Here is a 25,195-nt window from a genome sequence, read left to right as displayed (position 1 = left end):
AGAAATTTATACGAGTTACGTGTTGATAATTTGGGATAACAGCAGTTTATTAGACATTGATATACAGTGGATAATAAGGGCAATTAGGTGTAGGCGGTATTCGAACAACATAGTTATGTGCCAGCAAACATCTCTACATCGTCGCACATACTCTTGACTTTCGCTTCTCGTTCACATATCAACGACACATCTTACACACGCATGTACATAGATATTTTTTCTATATATAGATATATATATTTGTATATATAAATGTATTTCTCATTACAGTATACAAGGACAGCTTTCTCCTCGAAAGTACTTCGAGGTTTCCTCGCTAAACACTAATCAATACTCTCATCGTTTGGAAGACGTGGGACTTTGTTGTTGCTTTACTTCGTTACCAACTTAGACTAATAATTAGACTAATAATTAATGAGATCAACGACTTCTAAAGTCGGCGCGATAAATCGCCAGCAAAGGAACTTAGTTACATTTAATAATGATTATCAGAATGACATGATATTCTACCTCGTTAACACAAAATCGTGTAATCGTAAAAGATTTATTCGATTACATATATACGTATTTCTCGTCGATGTAGACTGTCGAAGATAGACAAACGGACTAATAAATACTATTAGTCCAATATTTTATAAACGTAATATAACGATTAAAATCTAACATATGCAATACAACATATATTATAAGAGCAGAGTGCAAAAAATGGCATATATGATAAGAGTGTGCATTATACAAAATTGTGCAGTGCAAATTGTGCATAACATTATACAAGAAAATTAAGTATAGTTTATTTTAAAAAAAGTTTAGTTTAAAAGAAAAATTTAGATTTAAAATTTTATATCGCGCCAACAATATGCAAAATATTCGCACGCATTAAAATGGCTTTATATACAAACTTTATAACATTCGCTCTAATTAGCTACAAAAAAATCAATATAATACTTGCAATTCTAAATTGTGATTGTACAAGTTGTATAATTTATCTAATAAATCGGTACTTTAATACTTTACTATATTAATACTATTTACTAATATTCATTACATATTGGCCGCATAAATGTGCTAAGATGTTTTTTACACATCTTGAAGAAAAATGTACAGCACCAAACACATTAATATATCTGCTAATTATATATAAGCTAATAAAATAATCGGGCAGTCTACAGGGACGAGTATACTTTCCGTACAAATATATCACTCTTTTGCTTAAAAAACGATCATTTACACGGGAATTAAGAGACGTGTGTAATCACGAGAGAGAGAGAGAAAGAGAGAGATTCGTTTATGAGTAGCATTGATTACTATGTCGGCAGTGCCAACGACTATGTCTAAAAAAACTCGCAACGCTGATAGAATTATGAATAATAGTTAACAGTGATTCGATAGAGTTCTTCTTTACAGGTATCGGTTTGCTGGTCAGATGAATAGTTTAATTCATTTTCTTCTCAAAAAATACATTTTGTCCCTTTTCTTTGGCGCACAATGATTGCAAATGAATTGCCTGAACTCTGAATCAAAATACAAATACAATCTAATCTCGTAAACGGTATCTCAAATTGTGTGGCAATATTAACTGTAACTGCTTTAAAAACTGTTTTATAAAAACTTTGATATTTTTATATGCAATAATAAATTTATTGTCTTAAAAAAATGTTTATAATGTTTATATCTTTATTTTAAATTAATTACTATGAGAATTCTTAATAAAATGGTCTCTTATGTAAAAATGCAGATAAAGGAAAATATATTCTAAAGAGAAAAATAGATTTTTTTATTTTTCCTCTTACCTTAAAACTGTGAACATACTTTAATGAATTATTTTTCTTAATGAATTTTGCCTTTATTTGTCTCATTGAAGCAGAGTTCAGCATATATATAATGCGCTTCATATTTTACACATTACAAACGTTTCAAATTGAATTGACACCACCCGCTATAATCCATCAGCCAAGAGTTTCCATTTAAGTATGTAGAATTAACATCTTTGGCATTAAATTACAGGTATCAGGACATATCGATTGCTTTCTGCTTCGATTAATCCTGTATTAATTTAATCCCGGCACTAATTGCGGTTCCCCATCTAAATATATTCGTTTAAACTTAAGCTAATTGTCACGGCACAGCAATCGTCGTCGGCAGAAAAAGAAACGCGGTATATAATCACGGGATAATCCAAAGATGTATGTGTGTTGTGTACATAAATACACTTATAATTCTTGTATAATTATATCTAGATATTCCATATTACTTACTTTAAATACCTTTTTCTGTTACTCCATATTGGCGAGTGAATTGAAATCTATAGAATTGTTCTATTGCAAGTGTCGAACAAATCGAAACACTTGTCGTCATTCGTAATAATAAGTTTACTGTGTTTGTAATGAATATTATGCAATTATTTATATAATGTGAAATAATGATCACAAAAACATATAAGAGGAATTAGAGAAAATGAGTTAATAAATTAATACGTAATATGAATATCAGGAAATTACAGAAGTATACTTTCTCAAGAATTAATATAAAATCTAGAATATTGAAAATGATTATTGCATCACACAATTCTTTGTGGCGTGCAATCATTACTTTCAATAGTGCGTTATGGCGTTTGAATAAAACGATCAATAGATTTCTAACAGAATTGACGAACTAATTATTATAAGTGGCAACCGTTCGCATGAATATTCGAAAAAGCATGTACTTTCATGGGTTTGTGTTTTGTATTTTTAAAATTTCAACACTAAATATATATAATATATGCTTTGATATATTTATATATTTATACTTTTTTTTATATATCTATATTAAATATATATTAGTACTCTCCTTTCGATTAGAACTGTTTAACAGTAAATTATAATATAATTTTGTATATAATAGATGAAGTCCATCTCGTAACATTATCTTCGCAAACAATCGATAAATTATAAACTTTGTTAATATTCCAACAGAATAACGCTCGGTGTTAAATCTATTTTCTATGAAAAGTGATGTCGCATTTGTGCTATCTATATATATATATCCCTAAAGCTACGGCGATAGAAATTTTCTATTCCCGTAGCTAATGGCTGACGATTCGTTGCAAATCGTACAATGGGGACAGAGCACCACTTTAGCTCCGACAGATTAGCCGTAGCGCTTACAATTTACATTCTAAATGGATTTTTACACTGCCCGAAAACAGAGTTGCTTTCGTTCCAGCGTATTATGGACAAATTGCAGATTCTGATAAAATCTGATTAAATTACGATAAATTACGATTTTTATTTGAATGCGTGCTGGGAATTAATTTTTGCATGACTTTAATTAATTTTGCATAATTTTTAACAAATTTGTCAAATAATTTTAACTATATATATATATATGTAACTATTTAATTAATTATATAATTAAATAATTAAAACTATTAAAAGAATCTCAGAAATATTTGAAATGTCTGATAATCAGTGGACAAAAAGGAAGGCTAATTAAGAGCGTAAGACGCAGTAAATGGTGCATAGAATCTTTAAATAAATTGTACAAAAATTGTTAACAAATTAAATATATTTAATTTAACGTGTTTATAAATATAAAATATTTGCAAGAAAAAAACATTCTTTTATAAATTCAAAGAACCATTTGTAACTTCATATACTTAAATCTTTCAAAACCAATTTGATATATTACTCGCAAAAGTAGTATATACATTAAAAACAAGTTTTCAATATAAATTTTGAACAACGACAACCTAATCCGCGTTTCGAGAATGAAAAAAAATTTTTAGATGTTTTATTTGAAAAGCGGATGTACACTATTATTGCTTCGATTAATGATTGATCATTTTATCACTTGCATAAATATTATCGTGCGTGCATCAAGCAGCAAAAAATAACAAATCTGCACAGCTTACGGCCGGAAGCATCATTAACTTTGTAACTTGATTTCATAACTTCGTTTCTTGGATATGCCGTGTATTTCGTTAAATCTAGAAAACTTATATACTACATATATTTTTCGACGTGCAGGTCGCTGCTGCAAACTGGTCGCGAGATAAAGAAGCATTTAACTACACATCGACCCTTCACTAATATCATTTCCGTTCGATAATGAGAAGTAAGTTCAAATTATTTTTCTGGTGTACCAATAAATTATATAGTATATCGATTCATCCAGATTTTATAAAACATGTTATGGAACGACGAATGAATGGTTACGGGCACAAATGCGTAATAGTCTAAAGTATACCATGGGAAATGTTTCCTTTGCTCAGTCTAATAAAAATTTAAATACTAAATTAATTAAAAATTAATTAGAAATTGTGATATAGCTTTACACTACGTGTAAAATAATGTTTGTAAAATTATACGATATTGTATTGTACTGTAATCTCAGTAAGTAAAATCTTACTCAAGTAAAATAAATAAATTTACGTTATTAAAGTGTGACGTCATTTTTTGGCGGAAAATTAGAGAATATATAACCGGAGATAAAATCGATATTTGTGTTGTATCTTCAATCGTAACATTAAAACCGCCTATTTTATCGTATTGTCTTACGTTCGTATTGGTGGTTCTGAATTTTGTGACCTGAGTCTCAAATTTATAATTTTTTCTAAAACGTGTCGCGAAAAATGCACTGAGATAATATCACGAATCACGCGGTTTTGTCAATGATGATTGTGCCAGTCAGCTAATCGCTGCACATCGTATCAATTAATGCCTATGTGTGTGGACAGATTTCTTACAAGTCATGGCCGAGTCGATCCATCTCAGCCAGGAGAAAATCGACGTCGGCCTCCGTTACAGCGGCACTGGAAATGATATTCCTGAAGAAGTTGGGCCGTCGATCGTCCGGCTGGTAACCAACCATCAGCGTGCCGGATTGCATCATGCGACCTTTCAGAATTGGACATATCTAGAAGCATGAACAGTGTTTTCTCTTATTCTAAAACTTCTTCTTCGAAAGAGATTTCTAAAGCTTTTCCATAATGTTAATGAAATTGACTAAATTAGTTGTTTGTGTATTTCGTATATGTCCTTAAATTCATCAAACGCACCTCGGCTAAGATTTTTATTCTCTCCGCGGTATGTGGCATGTTCCGCACGCGCGTAGGCAGATACCAAAAACAGACGTTGACCAATTCAGGTTCGAGAATCAAGTAATACTTGTCGGGCATTTGTTTAATCCTCCTAACCATGTACTCCGCCAGCTCCATCAGCCGATCCATGTGCTTCTCAAAACCTTCCGTTCCCTAATAATAAAATGAAATTCATCTTTTCAGTTTAAATCACTGTGGTAGCGCAGCCTATATGCGTGGCTGAAGAGAATGCCGAGTCGACGCGGACGCGTGTAATGAGAAAGCGTAAAATCGGCTTTCTGTAACAATGCCAATGGATTTTGTACCTTGGCGCGCCATTGCAGCCAAAGCTTAAAAATGTCGTTGTGACGGCCGCATTGAATGACCTTATCGCCAGTGTCGTACCTCACGTCGTACAGCTTGTCCGTCATAAACAGGTATTCCGCGGACATTTGGTTGCAGCTGATCAGTAGCCCCTGCAAAATGGAAACAGCTCTCGCTTTCAAAACAGACGAGAGACGAGGGTGCCTGCAACATTTTTCCGATAACGGAGCGTTTCTGGAATTGTTTCGCATGGTTTACGATTGACAGGCCGCCGGAGGAGGAAGAGGGCGAATCCGTCTGGATCGATACGACGCTCCAACACATGCGCGTGAGAGGAGGAATACTCAGGATATTGAATTTACAAAATGGCGGATATGCCGCACCGATGTGTTACTCCATTATTGGCCACCATTGTTTTAGACCTGATTATTATTTCTCTTAGTCGCTTTTCCGAAGTTTACTATATATTTAAACAATGTTCTACATCGTGTAGAGAACTTTACGTAACGTTGATTTACATAACTAGCGAATACTTTTGTATTTTCAAGCTAGAGAAGGGATTCTGTAGTTCCACGTTTATGCATTTTTGTTATTATCACTGTCTTTCAACGTTGATAATACTGACAATCAGTGGAAAATGAGTATTAAATTGTTGTAACCACACATAGATACATTTAAAAAATTAATACTTTCACATGTCCGCGACTTGTAGATCTGTATTATTAGATAAAGCAACATGATTGTCAATGTCAACGAAGCATCCCTTGTGGACACCGCGCTTCAACGTCAACGGCATCCGACAAAAGCATGGCGCGGCGCGCGGCGCGCGGCGCGTTCTCCCCCGGATATCTCGCGGCAGCCGGTGCACGGAATTTTAATATCCGAAGGGGAAGTTCGGAGTTAGCAATAACTGAGTCGCGCGTGGGGGGATAGACCCTCCCCGGCGGCGCGCTGTAGACGGACGGCAACATATGTTATCTCTTAGTTTAATTAAATTCCTGTAGTGCCGAGCACCCCGGCACGTAGGTCTACCCCTCGGAATGCGACTAGTGTTGTCTCGTTGCCCTTGCGCGATGCAGGAATTTCAGTACGCTCGGAAACAGGGAGGATTTCTAAGAGTGCAACGTCTTGAACGCGTCGTGGATGCAACGTCGATAGTTATTCGTGGGGAGTTATTATTTTATTTTTCAACGTTTTGTGGATCGTGTCAGAATAAAAAATTAAAGGAGAAAGGTATAAGATAATAGAAATCGAAAATATAAACGCTTTGAACAAGAAGATAAAATATAGTGATAATATTTTTTGATATAATATTTCCTGTTAAATTATATGGCTGATAATAATTATTTTTGTAATTTAAAAGATTTTTTCACATATTAGTGGAAATACTATCTAATTAATAACGTCTAATTTCATAACTTACGTCTTCCTTAAAGTGAATACTGGAACATTGAAGCAGGGCTCCCATAAGTTTATGCGGGTTCCATGTTACTGAATCAGCTCTGAAAAATCATACATTGGAATTTCATAAAAACTTTTCTTCGATAGATAATTTTTTATTATTCTGAGAGATAATGAAATTTGCGCGATTTGTTGAGATAATGAAATTTACTCCAGAATTAGAAGTACTATCAGATTTGTTGTAAATATAGCAAGTTTAATTCTATGCTAATTGTAAGAAGAACTTACTTCAATTTTATCTCATTAATAGGAAAGGTCTCTGTGATAACAAAGTATATCAAATAAGCCGTACATTTTACGAATAGTATAGACAATTATTCTTTTTTCGCCTTATCAGCAACCTGTCGAAGCGAGTCTTCGCCGAGCTGGTTGAAAAAGCCAGCCGACCTCAGCTGGTCGTCAAACTCTTATCCACTCCCACGGGAACCAATAGGGGATAAAATATGAGTTATCTTCCCGCCGTGCCCACGGAAGGGGGTCTATCATATCGAGAGGAGAGCTATTAATACAGCCACGGGACCGGATTTAACCCCCTGGTCCTCGGAGACCCACTCCGGCGGTAAAAACCTCTAACCCTTCTTAATCCTTGAAAAAGCATTGTGATACGTGAGAATCTACATTCACATTCCTCGACCCAAATTTGTTTTAGGGTATTTTAGCGGTTAATGGTGCACAAAATTATTGGAGCAAAAAGAAGTAAATCTGATAAAATACAGTAAATAATAAAACAAAGTGTTGCAACAAATAGTATTTGTTACAAATATTCGGCATAGATAAAATTATAGGATTTAGAACAAATGAAAAATAGTACGCGTCATTTTTTATAAAACTTTTTATAAAACAGCTTTAAGCGCGTAAGTTGCGTGCTTTATGATAAATATTTGATACTTGGCAAGTGACATGTTTATCACGACGCCGCCGGTCCCGCGTGTTGGCTGAACATCCTGCGGATGATACGAGGGTACTCTTGAAGCACCCTCGAAGCGCGATTCGTGTCGTTAGCAGACACTGTCCATTATTCACTCGTATGCATCCTTCTTCATGTTACAGATCGACATATCTATTTGTTTAATTCTAACAAATATTCGATCTCGTGTGTAATATTTTTTCTTACACAATAATTTACGTTAACGTTCGTTTCTTAATTACTTGTCTTTATCTTTCGTTACTCTCTAAAGCAAATTTATAATTATTTATATTTTTATTATTATATCAAATTTGGTAAGCAAAATGAATATTATAAAATTTTATTTATTTTAAACTTGAATAAACGTTAACGTTTAAATTTTTAAGATTTTTCTACAAGTAAAACATTAATTTTAAAAAATAATTGCACGTATTGGTTTGAATTATTTTGTAATTAATTATTACTTATAATTATATAATATACTAGTAATAAATTAAAATTAGAACAGCAACTGGCGTTGCACTTTTTTACATGAAAATCACTATAAACTTTTTACAATAAATTTACGAGTATCAATTTAGTGGAAGAGAAATGTCAGATAAAAAATTTTTTCTTCGCATAAGACACACAGATCACTTGAGAAGTGTGTATAAAGCTCGAGTGATTAATGCGATTCGCAGCTGAAGCTGGCGCACACGGCCCACCCTTCTATTCGCTTTTAAATTCATCCAAGGTGCCAACCCCAAAAGCCGCTCGATATATATTACAAGGGATGTTAATTACCCGCACCCTTAGCGTAATGTGCGTGCACTATATGTGAGGAAGTTCTATGTTCGATAGCGCGAGAATTACGCTTCCGACTCGGTAATGATCAAAGGAAGATGTCAACAGAAGTTAATTTCTATCGGCACCACAGTATATTCATGTAACGCGAGAACGAAGACGAAAATACAAGTTTTATGAAAATACAAGTCAGACATTTTCTTCAGAAAGTAACAATTTCAAAAAGTAAAGATCATAAGATATTTCTGTAATGACGAGGATTAAATAATAATTAAACTTCCTCGAGAGATTAATGAGAAACTATAGGAACTTGTATAATTAAGAACTTGGAGCTGACTTGAAGGAAGTTGAGCAGGTGGTCCGATTTATATTCTTAACCAATGGCTTGAAACGTAAATCTCGAACTTTGAGCTTTACGTACACCCACAACTTTCTCTCTCTCCGACCTGCCTCTTTAAGTCCGATCATATCAACTTTATCGTGAAGGTGAAATCATGGTTCTTTCTCAATTCTACGTAATCTAGGACGCGGGTGCGAAGGGGACAGTGGGGGAGGAATGAGAACCGACCGGAGAACGAGGGAGGCAGTTCTCTTTGTACGAGTTTAATCCGGCATTGTCAAGGCACGGGCTTTTATTTCAGGCTCGCGGAGGAAGACACGGTGGTGGCACGGCGCCGCGGCGCGTCGATATAAGAGGAGAATTCTGTTCTGCAAATGTGCTCCAGGGAACTGATCCAGCTGTTGCTCATGCGTCGGATCTTTCTATGCGCGCCTTTCGTTTGCCATTTTAATCAAGACTTCCAGGAAGGAAGTTCCCGTCGCGGTACAGTCCACACAGAAAAATCGCGGATTCGTGCATTTGCGAAACAGCTCGGATTCGACATGGCGAAGAAAAGGTAATTCGTAATTGTGATTTGTCTCTAAATCGTAGATATTTGTAGTAAAATATACACGGTGAAAAGTTTTGTAAATATAAAAAATCGTTTTGATTACGTAAATGTTAATTAAAAAATATCATTTTCATTATAATGTTATTATACCTTAACACATATAAGATACATTATTTTATCAACATTATTGAAAAATATTGATGGTATACTCTGATAGACGGATTGCTATTTTTTTTTGTACATAAATCATCCCCGAGAGACTTCTCGCACCGATTTTCAGGTCAGGGATTGTCTGAATCTAGGGAGCAGATGCGTCTGGATGCAAATCGTGGATTAATCTCGCCAACCCCATGCATGTCTCGTCCGTACCCCTGACCCCTATCACACAGCTCGAAGGGTTCCGTTGAGTTCGTGTCCACAAATATACAATCAGAAATTGCGCATATTCTCTGCGCTTTTTGTAGATATAATTTGCATTTGATATTGTATATTGAAAAATCCAATTGGGCGTCGTATTCTTTCTTTTCCACTATTTTTAATATTATAGTTAACAATAAATCTAAATTTAAATTTTAGTGAAAAATATTTTCATCCATTTATAATGTAAAAATATATATTATAATTTTTGATATGATTTTATATATGTATTTCTAATGCAAGAAATTTTAGGGCAATCTGACGCCAGCCCCTCGTAGCATCCTAATCGCGGTTTATGCGAGCGATACATTACGGGCTGACTGCCTTCGACCATTCTCATGTAAAATTATTTGCAGCGCCCGACGTTCGAATCACAACTACGTCAAAAGGAACGTGTATCGATTTTACCCCACATATGCGATGTGCATCGGGTTCGAGGCGTTTTTTCAAAGAAGTCCATTATAACTAAGCCCAACTAAGCCTCAATAAACTATAAAATGTGTGGATTGGATCTCCCCTACACATTCAACGGTATACGCGCTATATTCAGCTTTATAGTTGCGGAAGTAAATAGAATTTTAAATAATGCAATAAACAAATAAAACATTATAAAAATAAAGAGACATAGAAAAAGATAACAGTATTTGATCTCAAAATATGGCGACAAATTATAAAATAGTTTAATTAAAAACTTATTGATTTTATATGTTCTTTTTTACCATGCACGGTTCAACTTTTGTGTATAGGTATACATTTTTAATATTTTATTTAGCACTTACCGTTCGATGCCGGTCAGTCTCGGATGCCTGTACTTTTTCGACAGAAGCAGTCCACCACCCCAAGCCGCCTATAACAGAAATAAATGATTATTCGATGATGGATCTCTCTTTCGAATATATACACGATGATGGAATGCAAAAAATTAACATGAGAGACATGCGATCAAAATGTGGAATTTCTTTAAGCACTTCTTAATCTGACTTATAGATCCGGTATTTTCTGAATTCGCCCTACTATTCGCTCGCGAATGTAGTACTGGTGGAACCTCTGCCGCTTCCCACATTTATTATTTACGTTAAGGTTCTTACGTGTTTGGCATTTACAGCTTAAATCGTATTTGGATGGGCTTGATTGCATAAGCGCATCTAGTTTGAAACGGTATATACTGCTTAAATAGGCCTTTGAAGCTATTCGATTAAATTAATATCTTCTCTCTTTTATTATATACTATATATTTTTTACTTTACATATAGTTATTATTAAGTGGATATAATATGTATAATATGCAAAATTAATCGATAATTAATATATATCTTTTTTTTTATCAATATCGAGAAAAATTTATTTGATTGAGAATAATTATTATTTTATTTTACGTAGTATAAATATTAAAATGTTCCAACAAATGTTATTTAAATTTATGTATTTGATATACACTTGAACACAGACGTTTATAAATACAATATATTATTTATAATGTATATATTTAATTTTTTCTCGAGAAGTGTGTGTGTATTACTTACGTCGACATGCAGCCACAGATTGTACTTTTTACAGATATCAGCGACTTCCGGGATCGGATCGAATGCACCAATAACCGTTGTTCCCGCAGTGGCATTCACGAAGAACGGTATGTGACCTTTGGCCTTGCGCTCCAGGATCAATTCCTCCAGTTTCGAGGGAATAATGCGACCGCGCTCGTCGCTAGGCACCATCACGCAATTATCCGTACCGAGGCCGCAAACGGACGCGCATGATTTCACAGAATAATGGCACTGCGGGCATTAATAATCCACGCTAATGATAAACAACCTAATCAATTTCCTCTCATGAATGCGTATGAAACTTTAATCAATCTATTTGAAACTTATGTAATTTACTTTAATTATGTTAAAATATTTATAATTTTATTGCTTAATATTTTTTTACATGATATATTATAATTTCGTTATAACTATTCAATTTTTCTGGAATTTTCCGCTAACGGTTTTTAAAAGTTAAATTTTGTCAAATAGAAGAAAAGTTTTAAAAATATAGAAATAGTGAGTAGAGTTTAATTAAATTCAAACGCGAACCTGATCGGACGTAAACATAACCAGCTGTCCTCCGCAGGCAGCGAGTCCTTTTTCTTTGTAGTACGGGAACATCTTGTGCCTGGCCGCGAGAAAGGCGTAAAGATTGCTAATAGATCCTCCTGGTGCGAGAATGGAATCGCCGCAGTTCCAGCCTATAAGCTCGCGCATTTTTTGTAGAACAACATGCTCCATTAGAATGAATACGGGCGCGATCTCGTAGGTAAACATGTTCGTGTTTGCCGTCGCAGTTAGCCACTCGCCGGCCATAGACACTAAATCGAGACCGCATGATAGTTGATTGAAGAAACGTGGGTGTCCTAAAAACAAGAGGAAGGAATTTTCTCAGAGAAAAATCGCAATCTAATCCCATATAATTCGACTAAAATTTCGCTAAAGTGCGTATCCTTGTCGAAAATTATGCAAAGGTGGTGGAAAAATTAATTACCGCACGTTGGCGATAAATCACACTGCAGTGATTGTTGACAAGTGGCTCTTAACAGGAAAGTAATTAATAACGTTGACGTGGCACGTGTCCGAGTACTATTACATTTACACGCGGCCTTGTAATGTCGCGTAAAGTTAAAGGCACGCAAGAGAAAAGGCGCGGCAAGAGAGAGATTTAAGCTCTTCCCGAGTACGTTGTCATCCGCTCGGCTGAACATCGCGCGAGGATCAGGCCTAATGCTTCTGTTCGATGGGAGCGCAGCCTTCTGATGCAACTAGGGGAGCGAGTACTTAATTTTCTCTCTCTTTCTAAATTTCTCTTCTCTTTCATAAATGCCTAAGCATTTCAGCCTTCTAATCCGCTATTTGCGTTCCGCGTTCAGCCCACTTAGTTTAAATCAATATTAGAAAAAGACATTTGTAAAAAGAAAGAAAGTGCGAAGAAGCTATAAATTATTGTATAAAGAAGAAAAAGATGACTGATCAAAATTTTTAAAAACGTTTTTTCTCGTGTTTTCTCCCATGTTTCATCCGGAAACAATCAATGGAACGTACAAACATCATAGGACCCTATAAAAGAACCCTGCGAGCACTATCACCTTTTTGGGATAGCATAAATCCCTTGATCCTTGAAATATGATGGATTTACTTCGTTGAATATCCGCGGTATCGAAAAGACTTTGACCTTTGTGTGATCGATTATCTTATGCTTTACCGCACGACGCGCGGATGCTGATATATCAAAGGTATGCATCGCATAAAAATAAAGAGAGGCTTAAATATCTCAAATTTATATCAAAAGTCTAACATCTAAAATTTATTTAGACAGAACGTATGTTCATACGACCTAACGGAATTTTTTACACTAACGATATTAATTCGAGTTTACGGCAAATTGTATTAAGTACACGCTATTGATCTATTCGGTAGTACATACATATACACTTTAATCTTCTGGTTTTACGGAATGATTGACACACGGCATCATACGAACTACGGACATTCCCCTTCACCGACGGCAACAGCCTGGGATTCGACGCGTGGTAAAGTCGAACCGACGTTAAAGGTCTAGAAGGATAATCTCCGATTCTTGTCGGAGGATTCTCCTCACGAACGCGGACCACGTATTTCCATTAAAGGAATTCTATTAGTGGAAAACGATTATGCATAAAATGATAGTCGATATATTCTTGAAAAAGAAATTTTATTATCACGATAATTACGGCTATAAATCGGAACAAACGATATTCTTCTACTTATCAAATATGACTTATAATCTGCTATATATTCTTTATACTATCAGTAATACGCAGTTTATATATTCCATCTGCTCTGAAAATTTATATTGATTGCAAACACCTGACGGATTTTACTTTCTCATCTAATCTTGAAAGAAATCTCCACTATTTCAATAATCTTTGTAAATAGCTAGACATAGACCGATCGATGGAAGCAAATATCAACGATCCGACACGAAAATCGCTTCAGACACGATATCAGATAGTGGTATTTGAGCCGTTTGTCGTACTGTTATTCGCAATTATCTCGGTCCGTGGCTCGTGGCACGCGTCCGGTCGAGGGGGTCTGCGAGAAGACGACCGACCTTCTCTCCTCTTTCCGTCTAGCAGGAGCGACAGAATCGCGTCCTGGCCAAGGGTGGAGCAGGGTTCGATGGTCCGAAGCGCCCGCATTTTGCGCGTCACACGCGTCGCTGCTCGACTAGATTGTTTGCAGAGGCTCTCAAACGCGTATACCGCCCACGAAAAACAAACACGTGCGACCAACTGGTGCAAGATAAGCCGCTTTGCGTTATGCAGATTTCTGCCGCGAATTCAGGATCGCGCGAACAGTCATCTTGGCATCTTCTCGCAGCGGCTACGTTAAATTAACGACTCTAACCTCATGTTATTAGCCGATGTGTTTCCGTTTTCTATTTGTAATTTTTATATCGTATGTAATTTTTTACTACAGATAAATACGAACAAATATCAAGCAAAGATCAATATAATATTATCTGAAATAAGCTGATCAACGATTACAGATTCAAAGAGACTATTTTTGATTATTTTTTCTTTTTGCATATATATGTTTGCATTTAATTATAATTAGCTGCGTATCTAAGATTTCGATTTGCAATACAATGAACGATTTGTCTCAAACGCGGCCGATTCTTTGTATAGCGATTATGCTATCCCAGGGAATCATTTTCCGACTAATTTGCTCCTGCCCTCGCATAGTCGGAAAAAAGATAGTACGCAAGGAGAACCTGCTTCGAGCAGACTACGGTGATATATTACAGGACTCGGGATTTGTATGGAGCGAAGTGTGTAACTCGGGCTTAACATTAATGCTGCGCGATCAATCATACCGCTCATAAGGCAGGTAACATTGTGCTTGGCATTGCTGTTATATTACGTCTATAAAGCATTTTGCAATATATTTAGTCATAATACGCTTCTTTACATCACTTTGTTCATTGTATTATGAAAAATTATGATTCTCATTTCACTATTGGAGCATATAAATATTAATGCTAGAAAAAAACTATAAAAATCTGTTATTTTACGTTTTCAGAAATGTATCTTATAACGGCAAATTTTATAAAACTATTACTTTTTAATTGGATAATTTACAGAAAATAGAATCGAGTTTAATGCTCTTTTGCCTTGCCAAGCGAACAAATGCGTTACACGTATTTTAAATGTCTGATGGTATGTTTGATCTTTTTCGTCGGAAACTATCATCGCTCGAATACTTCCCATGATACGGCGTTTTTCGCATTCCGTGACGAACCGATTTACGCATTCCACGACGAACTATCGATATCAATTTAAATTCCTCCGCGTGATGCTGCAGCCCGATGCTGCCGCGCCAAAGCTTCGCGAAATATCGCCACCCCTATATCGCACAGTGTATACCCACCCTCCGCAGCTGGGTTCCGCTCCCTATTTACTGTTTCCCCTCTACCCTACTAAGGAAAAATCGTGTAGAAATGGCTCTTAATTACACCAATCCCATTGAAATTCGCCACCTCGAGTGCCACGTGCAAACTTATGCGAGCAATAACGTCTAACGTCGCAGTCTTTTTATACTAATAGCCAATAATACGAATTTGGAAGATTCCTTTTTAATTACAGTTATGTAGAAAATTATACCTATTGCATAAGTTATTTCCAGAATTATTGTATCATTTGTTATTTCATATAATGAATTTTGCTGTATAAACTATAAACAATTGTAATCTATGAACAAAGAGAAAATCATCCAATCTAATATCCAGTTACGTAACGATAAAAATACCAGAGGACAGAAACAGATTACGCGAAATCCTGCGGACAATATTCGGCACGTATATGGCTATGTGACCTAGAAAGAGTTACATTCAAGCGCATAGCTCTTCAGTTTCTTTTCAAACATCTGGAATTTCGATTTGTCACAGATTCTTCGTGCTTGTACAAGTTTTGTGAGTCGTAGTAAATGGAGTTATAAGTTTTCGAACAGAATTGAGTTATTGCAATGTTTCAATATCGGATATGTGATTTGAATATATTTGTACAGATGCGATTATCATAGAAATTTGTCATTTAACCTATTGCTAACAAATACGAATCGATTAATTATATCCTGTCATTATCGGTATATATGTGCAACTTTATGACTAATAAAAAATATCCTTAATAAAAAATTAAATATATAACATTTGTATTGTTTAAATCAATTTATATATTTAAAGTCTCTACTTCTATATATATATATATATATATATATATATATATATATATATATATATATCATATTTCTTTTATTTCAGAATATTTCAGAACTATTATTGTCGCTGCAAAGCATTTTTATTCTTAATATATGTTTATTTGAATATCTAGATCGCATTGTTTTATCAGTCATACTTCTATTGTGGAATTTTATTAACTTTTTTTCGCGATCATCGTTTCCGTTGCTGTTATCGTCACCCTTCAACATATTTTTGATATATTTGATCTTCTAAAAAAAAAACGACTTTTGCATCGATACACATCAGTCGATAGGACGTTTTCCTGTAGCCAAGTGTAGATATCCTCTCCCTTCCCTAACCCGATATGCGAAGGGTACCCGAATCTTGCGGCATATAATCTAATAACGAGTTTTTGTCAGCACATATCGTGCACGCGCCCTTCGATATCGAAGGGATGATCACGCGGCCCTCGCTTCCTTTTACATGGACTACAGACAAACGGGATTCCTGGCCTAAGTTTAGTTAGGTCTGCTCCATTGTGCATTACCATCCATTCAAGCTGGTAATCGAATCCTACCGAGATAGCGAACTTTCGCACGCCGTGGGAGATTTGCGGTTGACTTTTGGTATTTAACCGAGCCTCTATATTGATAACCAGTCACTTCGATAAGTCGACATTATTAATACAAAATTTCTGCAAACTGATACTCTTAAAGAACTCGAAGGATAATTTACTTATATCTTGAAGAATTTATATATATATATATATATAAAGAATTAGCGAAATTAACAAGAAAATTTAAACCGGAAGAACTAAAGAGAATTTGATGTGTTCTCATACAGAAAAATAATATATACAAAAATTCATAATTATATATGTATACTTTTTTTTTGTTAACGAGATTTGCTGTTTTATATATTTATTAAAATTTTATTAAAGCATTTTTGTGTGACAAAATCTAGTTGATAACTAATAATCAAATGTAAAAGAAAAGATCTTACTTCACGTACTGATATATTTTTTGAAAATAATTTATACAGAAGTGTAAGAAAAGCAGCTTTTTCTAAAAAATATCTTATCATTTGCGATAATATAAAATGTGGCACAAAAAGTGTACGGAATTATCTATAGTTATCACGTGTGTCTCTGTGTCTATTTATTACAAACACGACGTCAATGTGTCTATTTCGAGGGTTGGCCGATAGCCGTCGGGTTTCATTGCCGGTGTCTGTCGCTACCTTATCTTCGCCCCTGCGAGCGTATGCTAAATTGAATATGAAATTATGTGGCTTATCGCTCTAGGGGATAGGGACGTGCGATAGCAACGGTGTTAAAATGCTCATCTTGATAGAGGTGCTTGCACTTTTGCGGTATTTTTTGTCTACTATCTCAGCAACGTTGTGGATTTTGCGTTGACACGAGCTTTAATAATTTTGAAACACGAATTTTATTGTAAAGGCAATCAAAAAAGCAGAGTTACTTTAATTCAATTTTCTATTATTTCTAAAACGTTTAAAATTATGCGGAATTAAATAATCAGAATATATAAGCTTCTTGGAGTATAAATGAAATAATAATGAAATTATTTTGAAAGTTATAAAAGTAAAAAAAAATGAAAAGGCTTTTCGGTAATAAGAGTCACGAAGAAACGAACGGCTATTTGATACATAAATATTTATCCTTACCAGAACAGACATATATTTATGTCTGTTTTTCTGTAACGAATGTCTGTCCGGTACATATCTGTTTTTCTGTAACAATCGCTAAATGTTTTGGTTTCGAAACATTTTGAGACGTTTCGATTAGATGAAGAACCTTTCCGATACAAACATTTGACAAACCGTGTGCAAAATATTATGTATTATATGACAAAAGTATAACTTGAGTTTGCAAAGGAATACGAGAATGCTTATTTTTCGATAACGATATTTCTCAATTCTCAAAAATTTAAACTTTCTGTTTTTCTGTTGTCTTTTCCAAAAATTAATAATTAGATTTTCCACAATAATTGTAACGGGTGTTCTCTTTGGAGTATGTATACATCCCGCTGATAATTTACTTGATTTTCTATTAAGAATCTAACACAAATTGGAATAGAAGTAATTCATATATTTATCCATAATCTGATTTTTATTAGCTCATTTTCTATTATTAAAAAAATTATATATTTAACTTAATTGTTAATTATATATTTGTGTTATTATGTAACTTTTAAGATTATATATTATACATTTGCAATTATTTACAAAATCATACAAATTTTACTAACAGCCACGTTTACAGAGATATGATTGACTGATTAAAAGTTGTTTGATTAAAACTTTATCAGTTGTTCTAATATATTGAGAAAATGGAAAAAGTTTGAGTATTCTTACCGGTCTTTACTTGATACTTCAAGGTTGTGGAGCAATCCAGTAAAAGCTGTTGAAGAGTTAATCCGGTATCAGGAATTTCTAGATCGAGCAAACGCATCATATCGTCAGGATGATGAAAATCAAGGATCTTCGCATTTCTATCATTCGTTGATTTGACGAAGTCCAGCAGCATGTCCACCACCTTCATCAAGAACTCTCTAGTTGCCGGATAGCCTTCCGCATTTTGCGGCAGAATATCTGTGAACAAAATAAAAGATTGCAATGCAAGCGCGGATTCTTTGTTCTCGTTTATTATGTTAAATAACAGTTAAGTGATTTACGACGACCATCAATGTAGAAACATCAATGTAATGAGCATTAATACAACACGATCATGCATAGGTTTTATTTAAAAGGCATCATAAATAATTTTCCCAATGTTTTCGAAACAAATTATATATATATTATCATATAATATTATATTATATACAATACTAATTTTAGTATTTATTCATTATACGAGTAATCACTTCTAATTTCTTTTTGCTTGAAAATACAGCGACTTAACCCACATTTACACTATTTATTGAAAAATAATTAAATTTACTGTTATATATATATTTTTTTTTAAGTAGCGCCTGTATAATGAATAAGTACCATATTTTTTTTATTAAACTTGCATCTTTGTCATAAATTTATAAAAATAAAATCGGATAATAATAATAATTTGTGTGCAGTACAATGCAATGACTACGATAACTCTCTAATTGTTGGGATCAAGTGAAATCTCTTCTACCATAGCGATTAATACCGCACTGACAAGATTCTTCTCGGCTGTCACTTCATTGTTCGACCTACCATCATGACTTTGATAGCATCCTCGCAGATAACGCGCGATTAGAATGATTTCACCTCATCAAACAATTGAAAGTATAAACCTATATTGACACACTCTCACTTGTTTGGTGGGATGACACCATCTTATGCACATTCTTCTTTCTCTTCCTTTCTGTTCATAGCGAATCCTTTCTGATATCTTAACACTATGTCCGTCTTTACAATAGCGTGCAATTATCATTACGCTATAAGAACCATGCAAAATGCAATTATTCCATAAGCAATGAACATAATTTTCAACTTGAGCTTTACATAATTAATATTAAAAATAAATAATAAAATAAACGATAAAACTCTAAAAATTGTCTTTATACTGAATTTACTACTAAGTTTATGAGTAAATAATAAAAGTTATATTAATATCAAAATTGTAGTTTTCGCATAAAATTTTACATGCGCTATTTATATAAAATATCAGAACTGTTTTCGCAATTGCGAGCAAAGCACGATAAGACATATTACAATGTACCCTATTAATATACATATACATATATGCTAGTTAGATCATTGAATCGTACAGATTCAATGAAGACAGAACGAAGTCGTTGCAGTGGAACATTTCAATGCGCTCGTGGTAAATCCTGAGTAAATTGAACTGTCCTTCTATCGTGGCGCAACCATAAAATATCCCATGAAGTAAACCATCCCCTCGTTTTCCATTGCATTAAGGTGATCCCATGGATAAACAGCCAAGCTACTATGGGACTTTGCTTTCAAATTATTATTTAGCATTTTAAGACAGTGATGTGTACGAATGAAATTTCTTAAGAAGATATAACATTATCCTTATTTTCAATTCTCTTAATATTGTAAAAATATAATATATTTTATTATTTTTAACTACATATTGATAACACCATACAGAAGAATTGTCAGAATTTTACAAGTTTTATAACACGCTACTGTGCTTCATTAGTTTAACATAAATATAAATAATAATTTTATTAAATCTTTACAATAATAAAAATTAATCTGAGCTCGGGCTAATATTTGAACAAAAATATTTACTGGAGATGAAAATTTTAGCTCCTTGACCGATAATAATTTTTTTGAAATGCTTCGCTCTTCGATCGATAAGAATATTTTTTTCAATAATCAAGAATGTTGAATAGAAGCCGACTAAAGAAAGGAGGGCGCAACGAAAACTTATGGTGAATTGCCTTGAGCCTATGGTTAGACAAGGGAAATCCCCGGCTTCCAGCGGTCGGATCCAGCTAATCCAGCTCCATCAATCTAATGTCCAAAGACCTCCGCCTTTTTCTCGAGGTTTATAGCACTTTTCGAGATACAAATAAGCCAGTAGCAGTCTCTCAAGATTTCGTTACATTATAAGTACCATCTAATTGGCGTCTGTTCTACTTATTAATTAGTATTTTTCGTAATAATAGAGTAGATACTACGCGCATAAATATTTCCATTTAAATAAATGCGATATTATTTTTGCGAGATTATTTCATTCGTATTCTAATTCTTATACGTGATATCTCGTTGATTTCCTCAAGTGTATCATTAAGTTCGGTAGTCGATATATCCATCGTGTGCATAGTCATTTGGTACCAGATGTGTTTAGACCCTCGCGTTTCGACTTTAATCAAAACGCCTTCTGAGGGTTGTTACACGTGGCAATTAGTCACGCCGATTTATAAGCCGGATTACGGCTTTAATTTATAGCAATACTACAGATTTCGCGTTACGACGTAATTCACTTACGTCCTCTAGGGGGAATTCTCGTTTTTGCGCGAGATTTACTAGTCGTTCAAAATAAAAATCCTTCTCTGAAGCAAGAACCCATTCAAATATTCACAATTCTACGAGCGGCACGCGCGTGTCGTTATCGCCCGCTAACACTTCCCGAACGACGAGGATGACAAACCCTTCCGTCTCCCTGCGGCGTGTAATCTGTCCTCAGCCACTCGGCACCTACCAACCTCTTTGGAATAATTCTAAATCCTCTATTATTATGCACCCTTCCGACCGACGTGCCTCACGAAATCAGGACAATATTGTGACTCTCGGATTTTGCTTTCAAAAAGCCAAGTCTGCGCTTGTGTAATATAAAATATATATCGATGTGATTTATTCTCTCTAAACCAATTTTTTCACGCCAATTTTTTAAGTGTCCGAATAATGCTGAATTAGAATTACTATCGTTATTAGAATCGTATAGTTTAATCGAGAGCATGAATGAGTAAAGCGGCGATCATGCACCATATACGTTTGTTAGTTGTTCGCGATATTCATCTTTATACCAAACTCATCGCATGCAATGTTCTAATAAATATTAACTGAAAACGCTTTCTGGCAATTGCCACTTACCGGAGTACTTCAGGTTGCAATGCTCTTTAGAGAGCGAATAAGTGTTTTCGGAGTTCATTAGTCTGGTAGGCGAATGCGTTCGTGCGAAATTCTGAAATTCAAAGCACAACGAAGATCTCTCTTCTTAAAATACACTTTGCACTTACGTGATGTTCATTTAATTGGATTAATTTTCAGAAAATATTAAAAGTGAATTTTTTAGTTAGAATTTTTATTAATCAAACCAACTTAAATTTAATCTGCTTATATAAACTAACCATATTAATTATTACAAGTATCGGCAATCGCTTGCTGGAAACCAAGAAATTAACACGCGTTAGCCTAAGAATCCCCAGTTGTAGTTACGATTGAAATCAGCGAGACAGATCGTGTCGACAATGTCCACCAATACTATGCTCGTCGATCGGTGACCGGTTTTTTATACAGCCGTTCATCGATGTAAACATTAGGTATACGACTTCCGCGTACTATTATGGAAAGTTTCGGTTTGCGATTTGAATGTAACGTATTCGCAATAAGATGAGGAATTATTTCTTTGTAAACTCAAATCGACTTGACCAATTAAATATAAAACAGGAACACAGTCAGTATGTTACCGAGAGAAGCATTATATACTTATATTATTATATTAATTAAATAGAAATATTTAAAGAGACACTGTCGACGTCGATCTCACTAAATGAGTAGACGTAAAATGAATGATGTGCAATGTGGATGCCTTACATATAAGTATTCCTTGATCGCTGTGATTTTAGTGCCGATCATTTGCACATTGTCCATGTCTCTGCTTGTGTCCCTCGCCTCAACAGTTCCTACAACAATCAACAATAGGTTTCGCTTCAGTCACGACGTACTGCGGCGTCGAGTCATCGGCGAGTCTCAGCGTGATTGCGAACTCGTTAAGCGAGAATCGCCGTGGTAACCGCGATTAGGCTGAGCGACCGAAGAAACATGGACAGAGAGCAATTTGTGGTCTTTTTTTTTAAATTATTTCCTAGAACACAAAGCTTTAGCACTTTCATGACCATGGCGAAGAACATATTGCAAGTTCCAAGCTAACCAATCCACAATTTATTTATTTATTTTTTTCTCAATGGAACATATATGTTTGCAAAGCGAAAGTAATAGTAACATTTATTGATAGCTTAAGATTGGGTCTCTGAAGCTGTATATAAGTAACACATATAGAAACCAATATTAGAAAATTTAAATAATTGATGCAAAAAAGCTAATAGAAAAAAAAGACAATTAAGAAAAAAGTAATATATAAAAAATTATAAAAAAATAAAAGTTATAAATTTATTAAACAATTAGACTTTTATTTCATCGACTACAATTGGCAAATAATCATCGTGACGATTCGACCATTGGTTTTGGTCCGATTAATCGTCAAGTAATTGTTTATTATATTGTTGGCGAATTACGAATGTACTTTTGGTTAGAAATTTATTGTTAAAATAAAGAATAAAATTAATATAATATATAGAAAAAAAGAAATAACAAATAATAAAATAAAATAATAAGGCATAAGAATAACTTACACACATTATAATATAGAATAAGCAGTTTCATTAAAGCATGTGTAGAAAATAGCTATAAAAAAACTATCTTTGAACACGCTAAGAGTCGTGCTTTGACGTATCGTCTACGAAAATAAATTTTAGAGGAAAATAATTGTCTAAAAAAAGAAATTTTAATAAGTAAAGATACGCGATACTGAGAGGGCACAGGATCATCATGCTCAATCATGTGCTATCGCAGATAGAGTTAAAGTAAGTAAGATAAACTCGCGAAATGTGTAGAATTGCAAACAGAGTTTATTGAGTTTATTATTATTAACTATTATAAAAATATATATAATCGTAGAATGGACGAACTCGGATCATCAATCGCACTTTGTGTTCTAAGTTTACTTATAAGACAACCTTCTTGAATTTCTCAAGCAATCAGATCGCTTTGCTCTCTGAATCAATAGAGCGGTCCTGGAAGCGTGAGAAATAAGCTGAAAAAGATCCGAAAAACATTCACCGATTCCTTTATAAAACATTAAAACGTGCAATAGAAAAAAATGTAAAGAAAAGATTAGAATGTCTATGAAACATGCATGATTAATGAATGTATTATAAGAAAGAACATGTCATGTAAAATATTAAGATATGTTGTAATTATTTATTTTTTTGCATCAATATGTTGAATCTTTTTTACATTAAAATAAAGGAACACGCGTGCATAATTTATATTAAATTTTCGAAAAATTTAAGAAATAGATAAATCTCTTTTGTTATAAAGCAGAGTTTTAAGTTAATAATTTTAAAATTATCATATTGTAGTTGACGGTACTTTATTTCGAATTTTAACTTCTCCTTCAGTTTTCTTGTCAAGATCAATTTTTAAAAGGTTATATTATTATTTTATCAATATTATGCTATTTCGCATTTTAATTTTTTTTTGCAATCCTTTTTATGGCATTTCTAAATTTAATTTGGTTTTCATTTTTTGAAATTTGTAAGATTTTTTATAAATCCAGTAGCGAAAAATATGTTCTTACACAGAAAAAAGGTCATCGCACCATACTAAGTATTTGAGAGATTATAAATTATAAAAAGCCGTGAGTTGTTATTAAAAAAATTAAATAGAACTGTACTGTTAAACATTTTAAACTATGTATTAAAAATAAGCTAATTGAAAATTAAGAAAAATAAAAATCATGTCTGTATTAAATATTGAGAGATTCAACTTTGATAATATCATATCTATAAAAATTGCATTATAAACTTATAACACAGTAATTTAACATAATTTTAAAACTGTACTAATAATTTAGCTTCATATCTAAACATAAAAATGTTTTTATTTTAAAATAAAAAATTCTATTTTTTCTTCTACTTTTTTATTAGATTGTTTATTATTAAAAAATTTCTTTTATTAATGATAAACTTATTAAAATTATATTTAAATTTTATTGACAACTGACTAACTTGTTGCTATTTCAATCATTTCTTTAAGAAATGTACTGATCTTTAAAACATGTACTGTTTAAACACTTTTTATACCTTTAAATTTCAACTTATTGTTATATTTTTATTAAAAAACACACACATAGAACAATATACATTGTCAAATTTTCAAACATTCCTCGATTATTTTATAACATACATTGTACCAAAAATTAATTTTCATCTAGCAAGAAGAAATTATCTACCTTCTGATACAATCTTTATCTCGTACTCACCTAATCCCTTTTTCTTCGTCGGATGTGGCCGGATGGCTTGTTAGTCTCAACGGGGACTAGATTTTGCCTCAGAACGAGCGTAGGTTTTAAGGGTGGAATGCCGACGGAGTGGCGAAGCGACGGGCTTCAGGGTGGTTTCCAAGGGACTGCTTCGTACCGAAAACGCCTGGACGACTCTCGAGCTTCGGCCTGACTCGGCCTGCCTCGAGTCTGCCTGACCCAGTTTCGTCTCGCGCAACCTACGCAGCCACCCTCCCCGATCGGGGGTGCTTTTGCGTAGGCGTGGCCGTGTCCAGTCGCGACTG

General features: G+C 34.0%; 1 protein-coding gene across 3 annotated transcripts; it reads right to left on the bottom strand.

Moving 5' to 3' along the window:
* Positions 1-26: 26 nt before the first annotated feature.
* Positions 27-25,107, bottom strand: Gad1 (glutamate decarboxylase). Of its 3 annotated transcripts, XM_077415006.1 has the most exons (11): positions 24,891-25,107; positions 22,382-22,470; positions 21,659-21,749; positions 18,467-18,703; positions 11,917-12,233; positions 11,365-11,616; positions 10,621-10,688; positions 6,807-6,885; positions 5,386-5,535; positions 5,039-5,233; positions 27-4,896 (listed from the first exon to the last, which is right to left on the bottom strand). In XM_077415006.1, exons 2-11 carry the CDS (start codon positions 22,436-22,438, stop codon positions 4,723-4,725), a joined length of 1,620 nt encoding a protein of 539 aa, XP_077271132.1. In that variant the 5' UTR covers positions 22,439-22,470; positions 24,891-25,107; the 3' UTR covers positions 27-4,722. The 3 variants fall into 3 exon arrangements, with proteins under 3 accessions (XP_077271132.1, XP_077271136.1, XP_077271135.1); XM_077415010.1 differs by lacking the exon at positions 22,382-22,470; XM_077415009.1 differs by lacking the exons at positions 22,382-22,470; positions 24,891-25,107 and adding an exon at positions 21,916-21,934.
* Between the last annotated feature and the right edge of the window lie 88 nt (positions 25,108-25,195).

The sequence above is a fragment of the Temnothorax americanus genome, unplaced genomic scaffold, assembly GCF_048541705.1.
Source record: "Temnothorax americanus isolate GAGA-0224 unplaced genomic scaffold, ASM4854170v1 Scaffold4, whole genome shotgun sequence".
NCBI lineage: Eukaryota > Metazoa > Arthropoda > Insecta > Hymenoptera > Formicidae > Temnothorax > Temnothorax americanus.
This window is presented reverse-complemented; position numbering and strand designations above follow the sequence as displayed.

Bases quoted from the DNA above. Each gene is read 5' to 3' on its own strand.
- Gad1 (XM_077415006.1), bottom strand. From the start codon at position 22,438: ATGGACAATGTGCAAATGATCGGCACTAAAATCACAGCGATCAAGGAA. The intron at 11,617-11,916 runs GTTCGCGTTTGA...TAATGCCCGCAG, and splicing joins TTATGTTTACGTCCGATCAG to TGCCATTATTCTGTGAAATC. The intron at 6,886-10,620 runs GTAAGTGCTAAA...ATGATTTTTCAG, and splicing joins AGACTGACCGGCATCGAACG to AGCTGATTCAGTAACATGGA.